Source organism: Myotis yumanensis, unplaced genomic scaffold, assembly GCF_028538775.1.
Source record: "Myotis yumanensis isolate MYYU_CA2020_CCGP unplaced genomic scaffold, mMyoYum1.0.hap1 SCAF_1, whole genome shotgun sequence".
NCBI classification, from domain to species: Eukaryota; Metazoa; Chordata; class Mammalia; order Chiroptera; family Vespertilionidae; genus Myotis; species Myotis yumanensis.
This window is the reverse complement of record NW_027223752.1, coordinates 53,872,666-53,883,776: the sequence shown is the minus strand read 5'-3', so window position 1 is coordinate 53,883,776 and position 11,111 is coordinate 53,872,666. Positions and strand designations below refer to the sequence as shown.

Genomic DNA, 11,111 nt, shown 5'->3' with positions numbered 1-11,111 from the left:
GCAAGTCAAGAGACTTTGAAAGCTGGGCAGGGAAAGGCCGAATTTGGAAGAGGGTATTAAGTAAGAATTAGACAAACCCGACTTTTATCTTCTCTTAGTGGTGGGTGTAGGGTGCTGTGCATTCACATTGTGTCCCTAGATGTTCACTATGACTCTGCGACATAGTAAAGATTTAACCCTCTTTTGCACGTGATGAAAAAGAAACTTGTTTACGGGTTCTGAGGATAACATCCCCACACCAAGCAGGAGAGAAAGAGAACTGGATCTCTTGGATTTGCGCAGCAGATCCAGCCACGTGGCAAAAGGAACGCAGGTGGAGGGCGGGGGGGAGGGAGGCCTGGAGTCAAGTTACCGAGCAACGTCGCTCCGGCCCGCCCATTGACGGGCGCATGAGGCCCGGCTTATAAAGGCTCCTGCCGGCTGTCCTTGGACTGCTCTACTGTATTACCCCGCCACGCGCCCTTTGAATTTCGCGCAGGCTGCGCGCCCCTGAGCCCCTCCTGGTAAGTGTCCCAGACAGAATGGTGCGAGATCCATCTGGCACTGGACCTCAGGTACATTCGGTGGGACCCAAAGCCTTGCTTTAAATCCCCGGGACCCGTCTGGAGCTCTTTGCCCCTAAAAAGGGAGACCAAGCTGAGTGTCCTGGAGGGGGGTAATTATTTCAATAATTAGAACTAGAGCAATAATCCAAGGATTCAGGAAATGATTGCACAAGCATCAAGGACAGCGTGAGACCAACATTTTGATAGTCTCTGCCTTAGGCCAGCTAGAGCGGATCGGATTAAAGCAATAAGCCCCGAAATGTTCATGACTACTGAACGGAGACTGGACAAATGAAGAACTATTGTCACAGTCACCAAAACATAGTTTGCAATAGCAGCGGGGAGGGGGAGGGGACAATTTGCCTAGTCCCGAAGGAGGGAGGAGAAGGCACCCCGAAAGTAGAAGAAAGGAGAGAGGACTTGCTGTGCCCTGCGGGGCTCACTCTGACAATCCGTGTGCGCTTGTGCGTTGCAGGCTGACCAGCTCCAGCAGAGGGTGGCCCAGATCCCGCACCTGCCTCCTGATGTGGTGTCTGGAGCGGCTCGGCTTAGGTCCCGAGCGCCTCCTGCGGGGCGGGAACGGACGTCTCCAGGGTCGGGCCAGACGAACCACTGCCAACGCGTCTGCCAAGTGTGCAAACGTGCTCACCCCAGACCGCATCCCAGATTTCTGCATCCCCCCACGATTCGCGCCCTGCCCAGTGCTGGCTGCACACCGGGACTCCTGGGTTAAAAAGGCAGGAACTGACGACGCCGCGGGGCGCACGGACTGGGACCCGCGCTCGCAGGCCGCGCTCTCGCTGCCTCACCTGCCCCGCGCGCGCACCGCCTACGGCTTCTGCGCGCTGCTCGAGAGCCCGCACACCCGCCGCAAGGAGTCGCTCTTCCTCGGGGGCCCCGGGGCCGCCGCGCTCCTGCAGCCGCCCGTGCTCCGCCCGCGGGCCCACACCTACGGCGGCGGCGGGGACGCCCCCCTCTGGTCCCGTGGTGCCCGCTTCACCCCACCCGCTGCATCCGGCGGCTCCCGCCCGCCCCGGAACACGCTCGCCCCGCAGCCCCGCGGCCACCGCCTCCTGCGCGCCCCCGAAGGGCTGCTGAGCCGCGCGCTGCAGGCCCGGAGGAGTCGCGGCCTGGCCCGCGCCCGCTCGGTGTCCAGCGGGGACCTGGACGGGGAACACCGCGCCAGCTCGGGGTCCCCGGCCCGGACCTGCTCCGCGTCCCCTCCGTCGGACGCCGGCCCGCGGCCCGAGCTCCTGGAGGCCGAGGGCACCGTGGCTCTGGGTCGCGCCGGCGGCGCCCTGCGCCTGGCCGCCGAGTACAGTCCGGCCAGCGGGCGCCTCCGCCTCCGGCTGCTCCGCCCCGAGGGCCTGGCCGGAGGAGCCTCCGATCCCTGCGCCGTGGGCTGCCGCGTCAGCCTGGTCCTGCCGCCGCCCGGCAAGACGCGCCAGCAGCGCAGCGCCGTGGTCCGGCGGAGCCGCAAGGCCGTCTTCGACCAGGACTTCTGCTTCGACGGGCTGTCGGAGGACGAGGTGCGCCGCCTGGCCGTGCGCGTCAAGGCGGAGGACAAGGGCCGCGGCCTGAAGCGGGGCCGCCTGCTGGGCCAGGGCGAGCTGCTGCTGGGCTCCCTGCTGCTGCTCTGAGGGCGCCCGGGCCCCAGGCCCTGCCCGCGGGCGCTTTCTGCCCGCTGGGGACTCTAGGACACTTGACAGCCGTTTTGTACAAAATAAACGTGTATTTATTCTTCTACTGAAGCCTTTGTTTAAGTCCAATATTGGCAGAGATGGTAGTGGGTTAATTATCACGGTAAAGGATGTGATATTTTGTGTGGATACCTTCAAAATTCATTTTAGCAAGTGGTATGGTGTTCTGCAGTAGGGTTTCCCAATGCAGACAGCAGATGCATTGCATTTCATTTGTCCCCCACAGTAATATTGGGAGATAATGAATTACATGAAGTATTAAAACTAGAGGCTGTCTTGGTGATCTATTTGCTCCATTCTCTTCATTTTACAGTTTGTTCATTCCACAATATCCACTGAAACCATCTTAGAGGATTTATTGCTTTTGAAGCATTGCTTATACCCTGGATAAGAAAATGAGGCCGAGAGAGGTGAAGTGGCTTGCCCAAAGTCAACAGAGAATTATTAGGAATACCAAGGTGATACTCTTGGCAACATCTTGTTGGAAAAGCACTGGAGGAATTAAAACCATTTTCGTATTCTAAGCTTAAATACTATAATAGTCATAGAAGTATTAACTCGTAACTCTTAAAAGCACCCATAAGAAGTCAGCATTGTAATCTCATTTCACAGATGAGGATATTGAGGCACAGAATAAAGAGCAAGTCAGGATTTACACCTGAGTAAATGTTGTACTCATTACTCTCCGTAAGTAATACCACAGTGTCTCAATGGCTTATCTCATTAATGTTGTGAGCATGCAGCTTATATCTAAAATTGTGGACTCTGAGGTGGGTCTCCTCACATTCCTCACCCTGGAGTGGAAAACCAAATCAGTTAAATGAGTAATTTTTTCCCCTTTTTTATATATATTTTATTGATTTTTTACAGAGAGGAAGGGAGAGGGATAGTTAGAAACACCAATGAGGAACATCGATCATCTGCCTTCTGCACACCCCCTAATTGGGATATGCCCACAACCAAGGTACATGCCCTTGACCAGAATCTAACCCGGAACCCTTCAGTCCATAGGCAGTCACTCTGTCAATTGAGCCAAACTGGTTAGGGCTAAATGAGTAATTTATCTCATGCTAATGACTTCAGGCATTGAGATGAGCTGAGTTGAAGGCTCTAAAGCAGTGGTTCTCAACCTGTGGGTCGCGAACAATGAAAATACATCCTGCATATCGGATATTTACATTATGATTCATAACAGTAGCAAAATTACAGTTATGAAGTAGCAACGAAAATAATTTTATGGTTGGGGGTCACCAAAACATGAGGAACTATATTAAAGGGTCGCGGCATTAGGAAGGTTGAGAACCACTGCAAGAGAAAGCTAACTGGCCTCCAAAGAGAAAGGGATGCCAGCCGTAATGGCACCAGTATGCTAATGTGTCGAGGCAGGGAGTCAATAGTGTATCTATAACATTGTCCTACCTCTGGCTTTTGATAATAACTAGAGGCCTGGTGCATGAATTCGTGCATGGGTGGGGTCCCTCGGCCTGGCCAGCGATTGGGGCTGATTAGTTTGGGGGTGGTGGTGAGGGACCACGTGAGGTTGGTCCCAGCAGCAAGCTAACCAATGGCCAATTCCTCAAGGAATCGGGCTTCCTAATCCCTCCTGTCTGGGTGCGGGATACGGGTGAACCAGATTCAGGGCTGTAAGGGCCCCAGCAGCAAGTTTTGGGTCAGTGCACGTCATAGCTACCTGCCTGTGGTCCAGTTGTTCTGGTTGTTCTGGTCATTCAGTCGTAAGGTCACTTAGGCTTTTCTATATATAGATAGGTTTACTATGTTATAAAGAATGATTTTTCTTCATCTGTCACATTCACTGAAATGAGGCATATTTCTTTTTTCTTATTCATATTGGAGGAAAATGTGCCTTCAGTGAGGGTGGAAAATATTTAAACATGTGGTGTGGTGTTAAATATAACTACATTATCAGTCTTGATTCAGAAATGGTTTCTGCTTTCATTAAACTATTGACAGTTTTATTCATTGATGCTCATGAAAAACGCTGTTTAGAAAAGTTTCCATTTCAGTCACAACTCTGGTATAAAATGAAAATGGATTATTGTGATGGGTATTTATAATGACAGTCATTAAATAAATGTGAAGAATAAGTGCGAATTCATTAACTGTCAAAATCAACCACATCCAGAAACAAGAAGTGGTTTACCAAATGAATGATGACATAACAGTAGTTCAGATCTATCATGTGCTCTTCTATCTACTCTAAGTGACCATTTTTAGGCCTTCAAGGCAACAATTATTTTTTAAAATGATTAACCTTCATGATTTTAGAACGTGTAACTAATACTGACTTCACATATATAGTATTTAAAAGGAAAATTAATGGAGAGTGAAAACCATTTGACTAATACAAGAATAGTGTGGGGTTTCCTTTTTCTTTTTCTTTTTTTCCAAATAAAAACAGATCACTTTGATGGCTTAAATAGTAAAATCTTACTCCAGAAAGCATTGCAATCACTATTGTCACTAGATTATATATAAGTAATAGTTTGGGGGCAGAAGTGTCATTTTACTAAGAAGGTAAATCAATGCATTTCCGAAACCTAAATTTTCCATGAAATAATAGTGGGCTTTTCCAGATTTCCACCAATGTCAAGTTATGGTTGGTCAAATAATGTGAAAATCTAATCAATATAATTTTGAAATGACTGACATATAATCAGAAATCACAAAACTAGGAGTTTTAAAGTTGAAAGAAGAGTAAGAATCATTTTGTGCAAATCCATGTAAAATAGAAAAGGACCAGAGAGGCAAATTGTAGATATTTTGCTCTTCAACCTTGGATCACTAGTTCCAAAAAAGGAGAAACATTTGCACATAATTTATTTTACGTCACTGAACTAATCTGAATGTTTTGCATTTCAGAAATCGTATTTGCAACAAATTTTTTATGGTAACATCAGCCTTTGGGGGGACAAATTTAAATTTGTTTTATGCTTTGCTGCCCTCTACTGGATCCTTCATGTGTTTTGTAAGGGGGTCTGTCTCCTCAGTATTATTAGACCATCTCAACTGAATATAAAGACAGATCTAGTGCCAGAACCCAACGACCTTGAAGATGTGTGCTAACACAAGATGACAATGAAGATTCACATCGCAAAATAACAAATGTCCTTGTTTTTGTCTGGTCTGTACTTTGAGGTTTCCCTAAGAATACCTTCTTAGATAGAGTATAAGCCTTGCAGCTTGTCCAGCCTTTATCTACTAATATTGGAGCCCTATTGATGTGGTGGTAAATTCTGGGGAGGGGAGGCATTATCCAATGATTAAATCTCAGTCTTTTCATGGGCCTTTGTCCCTGGATTGTGACCTTAACAAATTTTGTAGTTGTTATTTTTTACTTTTTTCTCTCTAGGTGAGATGGGAAGGATAAGTGGGTTGGAGTTGAGTAATTGCTCTTCTCCCCAAGTCAATACGGTTTTGGTAAAATCTTTTCTACTGTAGACTAGGCTTTGTTATAGATAATGCACTGGGAGTTTTTCAAAATGGTTGCTACTAACGTTTTTGCTGACCTCTTCACCATGAGAACCTGGTGGAGTTCCTGGAGGTAAAAGTATGCTACCCACACCTACCCACAATCCCAATGTCTATTCAATAGCTTTTTGGAAAAAAACATTGTTTTATTGATGTCAGAGAGGAAAGGAGAGGGAGAGAGAGATAGAAACATCAATGATGAGAGAGGATCATTGATTGGCTGCCTCCTGCATGCCCCTAGTGACTGAGCCCGCAACACTGGCATGTGCCCTGACCAGGAATTGAACTGTGACCTCCTGGTTCATAGGTTGACGTCAACCACTGAGCCACCTTGGCCAGGCTCAATAGCTTTAAAGTTCAATGAGTCACTGATTTTCTTTCCCAAAGCCATTAATTTTATCATTTAAAACCAATACAAGTAAAAATGATCCATCTTTGAGTAGGATCACATCTTGTGAGAGTTAATTAAAGGAAATAACGATTATATCATTACAGAAAAGTCTGAATGGAGATAGGACTGGTTGACACGTGTTCTTCTAGGTAGGTTAATAGAGATAACCTTTGTTAAGGAGTCAACAATCCCTCCTTTCCTTTCTGTGTCACCCTGCAGCTGGTGGAGCAGAAATATGAGCTCTTTAGTGACATCAGAGCTAGACAGGGCTACAGATCCAGTTTCTATCAGTCATTAGTAAAAAAGCCACTTCATTCACAAATCTGGTATAGAATAATGGGCCCTGGGTACTCTGTAGCAACTCTACAAGTGTTGGTTGTTGATGGTAAATTTATTTTTTAAGAAGAATTTATATTCAAACTTGGAGGGATATGAATTCCCTATCTCAGCTGTCATTTCTATCTGTGTCTCTGGGTCATATTAAATAGCCTTTCCTAATGTCATTTCTTCATTAGTAAAAAGGCAGTAATATTACCTACCACTTGGGATTTTTTGTAAGGGTTAAAGGAAATAATGTACTCAAAGTCCTCAAACTAATTCCCTGTTGTGTAGAACTACTCAATAAATATTAGGACTTTTCATAATGGATGATGTTACAGTACTTTCCCCCAAACTTCTAGAATATCTAATAGGTGCATATCCTGTAGCTGGGATCCTATAACTAAGATATTTAACAGATAAGTTATACTTGTATGAATCATTTGAGAAACATTACAAAATACCAAAGTCTGTGTTACAAACAACAGTACTATACACAAGGATTCTTAAAAAGACAGAATTGGGTTCTCACTAGGTGGCCCAGTTAGTTAGAGCATCTCCCATACACCAAAAGGTTGTGGGTTCAATTCCTGGTCAGGGCACATACCTAGGTTGTGGGTTCAATCCTTAGTTGGGGTGCAAAAGAGAGGCAACCAATCAATGTTACTCTCTCACATCAATGTTTCTCTCTCTCTCTCTCTCTCTCTCTCTCTCTCCTCTCTCTGGTGAGAATTTTTTTAAAAAGACATAATCAGGAAATGAAAAAGGTTCTGACATTTATTTCATACCCACCATATTCCCAACACTACACTAGAGACACATTAATTATTAGATCCCTTTGTTCCACAGCTGTGTGAGGAAGGACTTTAACTCGTGATGCTCAGAGAAGGTGCATGTTCACACAGCTGGTAAAGGGGAAGACAATGATTTGGAACCATATGAGTATGACCACAAAGCCTCTGCTAGACCTTGGGTACCACCCAAGAGGTGGGCTGGATTTGGTTTTAAAGAGAAAAGAGAGAATGGTAGCCTTAGAAAAAGAACTAGGTTTTGGATCCAAGATACATAAAATGTGTTATTGAAACACTGCTTTTTGGGTCCCCAACAGCTCCTGGGAGCACCTTTGGTGATCATATTGCCATGTGCTGAGAACTTTGACTTGCTGACTTTTTAGCACATAAAACTAAAATACATATATCATTGTGCCTTGCAACAATTAGAAGACAGCAGCTCATCCTATGTCAACAGGTATGATTTATTCACTCATAATATCATATTACCCATGGATAACACTATTTCTTCATCTTTTTATTTTTTTATTTTTATTGATTTCATTGAGGAAGGGAGAGGGAGAGAGAAGTAGAAACATCAATGATGAGAGAGAATCACTGATGGACTGCCTCCGCACTGGGGATTGAACCCACAACCCAGGCATGTGCCCTGACCAGGAATTGAACCAGGACCTCCTGGTTCATAGGTCGATGCTCAACCACTGAGCTATGCCAGCTGGGCTATTTCTCCATCTTTTAAGTACATTTTACTGCATGATTAACTATGTAAATAGAAAGTTTTCAGAAACTTTTTCTGAAAGGTTGATATATCAAAGCCTTATGCTCAAGAAAAAATGACTAGTTTTGAACCAAGATAGATATATTACTTTTTATTTTATGTAACCCATCTCTCTAAGCTTGAGACTTTCTTTACTAGACCAAAGTGTTGAAATTTGACAAATATTTACCATCCTTAAACATTTTAAAACACTTCCGACATCAACTTGAAGAAGAAAGTACATGAAGAGTAATAGAACTTAAAACTACAAGTCAACTTAGAAAAAAATTGCTCAGTACCCTCATTTTACAGATGAAAAAAGTAAGATCAGAGAGTGAAAGGTTTCTCCAGCATGATATTGCCAGTTAGTGGATTTCCTGACTCCCAAACTAGAGCTTTCATATGCCATAAAACTAACTACACTGGTGAACAATTAGGTTTTTGTATTATTAAAGAACATTTTGAAAAATGATCACCACCAAAACACAACCATTCTTCTGCCACTCTGATCTAAATTATTTTTTTGTCTTTGTCCACTACTTACTTTCCCATCACTGTTTATAAGTATACCTATATGTATATGGTTCCAAGAATAGTATATATACATACTAACTTTTTATATTCTTAATTTATGATTATAATTAAGAGTTGCTCATATTTCTATTTGCCTTTGGTACCATAGCCTTTGAACTATGTATATAGTAATTAATGTATATATTTCCTTATTTTGAGTTGTTTTTTCACTCTCCCCAATTTATTTACTTTTTTTCTTCTTTTGATTTTTTCCTCAGGATCCCCCTTCAAGCCCCACGTTTGATTTCAGGATCAAATACTATGATCATTGCTATAGCTCCTAATACACATTGATAAGTTGCCTTTTTTCTTTTATGAAGTAAAATGGGGAAAGGAAGAACTGTGGGGGAGGGGGAGAAAATTCCTAAACTTAATGGCTTGTGATTAAAGAACTGAGCCTGTTTGTGGAGGGCAGGGAATGCCCGGAGATAACATGGCAAGTGAGATGGAATGAGGAAGGTTTGGTTGCTATGGTAAATAAGACTATTACTGTTGCCAAAACCGGTTTGGCTCAGTGGATAGAGCGTCGGCCTGCGGACTGAAGGGTCCCAGGTTCGATTCCGGTCAAGGGCATGTACTTGGGTTGCGGGCACATCCCCAGTGGGAGATGTGCAGGAGGCAGCTGATCGATGTTTCTCTCTGGTCGATGTTTCTGACTCTCTATCTCTCTCCCTTCCTCTCTGTAAAAAATCAATAAAATATATTTAAAAAAAAAAAAAAAAAGACTATTACTGTTATACATTAGTGGGTTTAGGGACTCTTTTTGAAAGGATTCCCTGGCTTGTGTTGCTTCCAATCAAGGACCTCCCCTCTCTCTCACATCAAGGTCTGGTTTACACACCAGCCTCCAAAGAGCAAAAATGCTATTTGTGTTGGGATTAAAAAAACAAAAACAAAAAAACTTCCTTTAATTATTGTTTTGTTAAGTGCCCACATAAGTGCCTAGAGAGAGAACCAGGAAGAACAAAATTAGCTCAGATGCATCAAACTCAGTTTTAAATAATCTGAAGAGAATAAACTAATTCCATTGCAAATATGATTTTAGACTTATGCTTTTTAAATCTAATTTTCATTGTGCATGTGACTGGTATATTTTTCCATTGCTGTATTTAACCAGGGAGGTTTTGTGCACTTACTGACTCTTTTCATTTGTATGAAAGGTGCAGATTTTGGCAGGTAGTGAGGGGAAATATGTACTTTAACAGGTTTGGGATATCCTTTATGGACCTCACTATAGAAAGACAAGAGTTTGAAACTTACAAACTGAAATGAAATGTCAGATATTTCACAATCATTAATTAAGCTGTCACCCCAGGCCAACCCAATGGCATTAAATTACAATGTCAACAGTGTTGTAGGAATGCTCTGCTTTCCAAACACCTGAGTAATTTCAGTCCTAAAAGGTATGGTCATAGGTGTTTGTGGAGCACCAAGTATGACCTCAGCAACTGTGTCAGGCACCGTTGGGCATATTAACAATGCAGCGTGTTTAGTGATATTGAAGAAAGAATAAGAATAAAAGACTCTGGCTCTATACTCCATGAGCAAGTCACTTCCTCTTTGGCCTTTACTTCCTCATTGGAAAATGATAGAGTTGGAGTAGTTCCAGCATAGCAAGTAGGTTTTATCTGAGGTGTAAGCTACCTTGAAGGTATAGTGGTTGCAGGAATGCTATGGCAAAAGAATAGTAAGGTCTGGGCCACCAGATAGAAGGGGGAAAGAGCTCTGTGATTGATTAGCTATGTCTGTATCCTGTATCAATTCACAAGGGAGTGTTGATACTACTACTTACTGACTCTGGGCTCTTGAGTTCTAGGCTCTGATATTCCTGATGTTAATGAAGAGAAGATTCTTGCTCTAAGTAACTTTAAATTAGTTTGGGAAAATAAAACATTACAATGAATAAATCAAGATGGATTAATTATAAGGGCTAATTGAATGGTACAGATGATAAATGTCAAAATCCAGAGAATAGGAAAATCAATAAAGACTTGGACAATCAAGAATATTTTCTTGGAGGAAAGAACATTGGATTTGGGTCTTGAGGAACAGGACATGATAATCCTATATAATAAAGAGGGAATATGCAAATTCCATCATGCCATCACAAGATGGCTGTGCCCACAGTGGAGGCAGGGTTCTCACAACACAAGATGGCTGTGCCCACAGCGGAGGTGAGGTTCCCATAACAAGCTGTAACAAGCTGTCAGCAGGGACCTGAGGCTGCGTGGTGCCGGGCCGGGGCAGGGGACCTGAGGCTGCACCTCCCGCCTGGTGGGGCTTGAAGGGGGACCTGAGGCTATGCCCACTGCCCAGCGGGGCTCAGTGGGAGTGTGGCCAGCTGGGTCTGGATCTCGCCCAGTGGAGATGGGACCGGCCGGGTCTAGGTCTCGTGCAATTTTGAGGTGTATGCAGGTGGGCAGGGACTTGACTCTGGGTCCTGCGGCGTACCCCAGACTCTGACAGGAGGAAGATTTTCATATACATTTTGCTAATTTTCTTTAATCTCTGACACTTCTATTATAGAGAAAGGGCAAATAGCAATAT

General features: G+C 44.0%; 1 protein-coding gene across 2 annotated transcripts; it reads left to right on the top strand.

Annotated features, from left to right (window-relative positions):
- The first annotated feature begins 445 nt into the window (after positions 1–445).
- LOC139002960 (C2 calcium-dependent domain-containing protein 4A-like) lies at positions 446–2,585 on the top strand. Of its 2 annotated transcripts, none has more exons than XM_070404285.1 (2): positions 446–503; positions 1,021–2,585. In XM_070404285.1, the coding sequence occupies exon 2, from the start codon at positions 1,070–1,072 to the stop codon at positions 2,183–2,185; it is 1,116 nt and encodes a 371-aa protein (XP_070260386.1). In that variant the 5' UTR covers positions 446–503; positions 1,021–1,069; the 3' UTR covers positions 2,186–2,585. The 2 variants fall into 2 exon arrangements, with proteins under 2 accessions (XP_070260386.1, XP_070260395.1); XM_070404294.1 differs by lacking the exon at positions 446–503 and adding an exon at positions 522–554.
- The last annotated feature ends 8,526 nt before the right edge of the window (positions 2,586–11,111 follow it).

Coding starts and splice junctions, on each gene's coding strand:
- LOC139002960 (XM_070404285.1), top strand. CDS start 1,070: ATGTGGTGTCTGGAGCGGCTCGGCTTAGGTCCCGAGCGCCTCCTGCGG.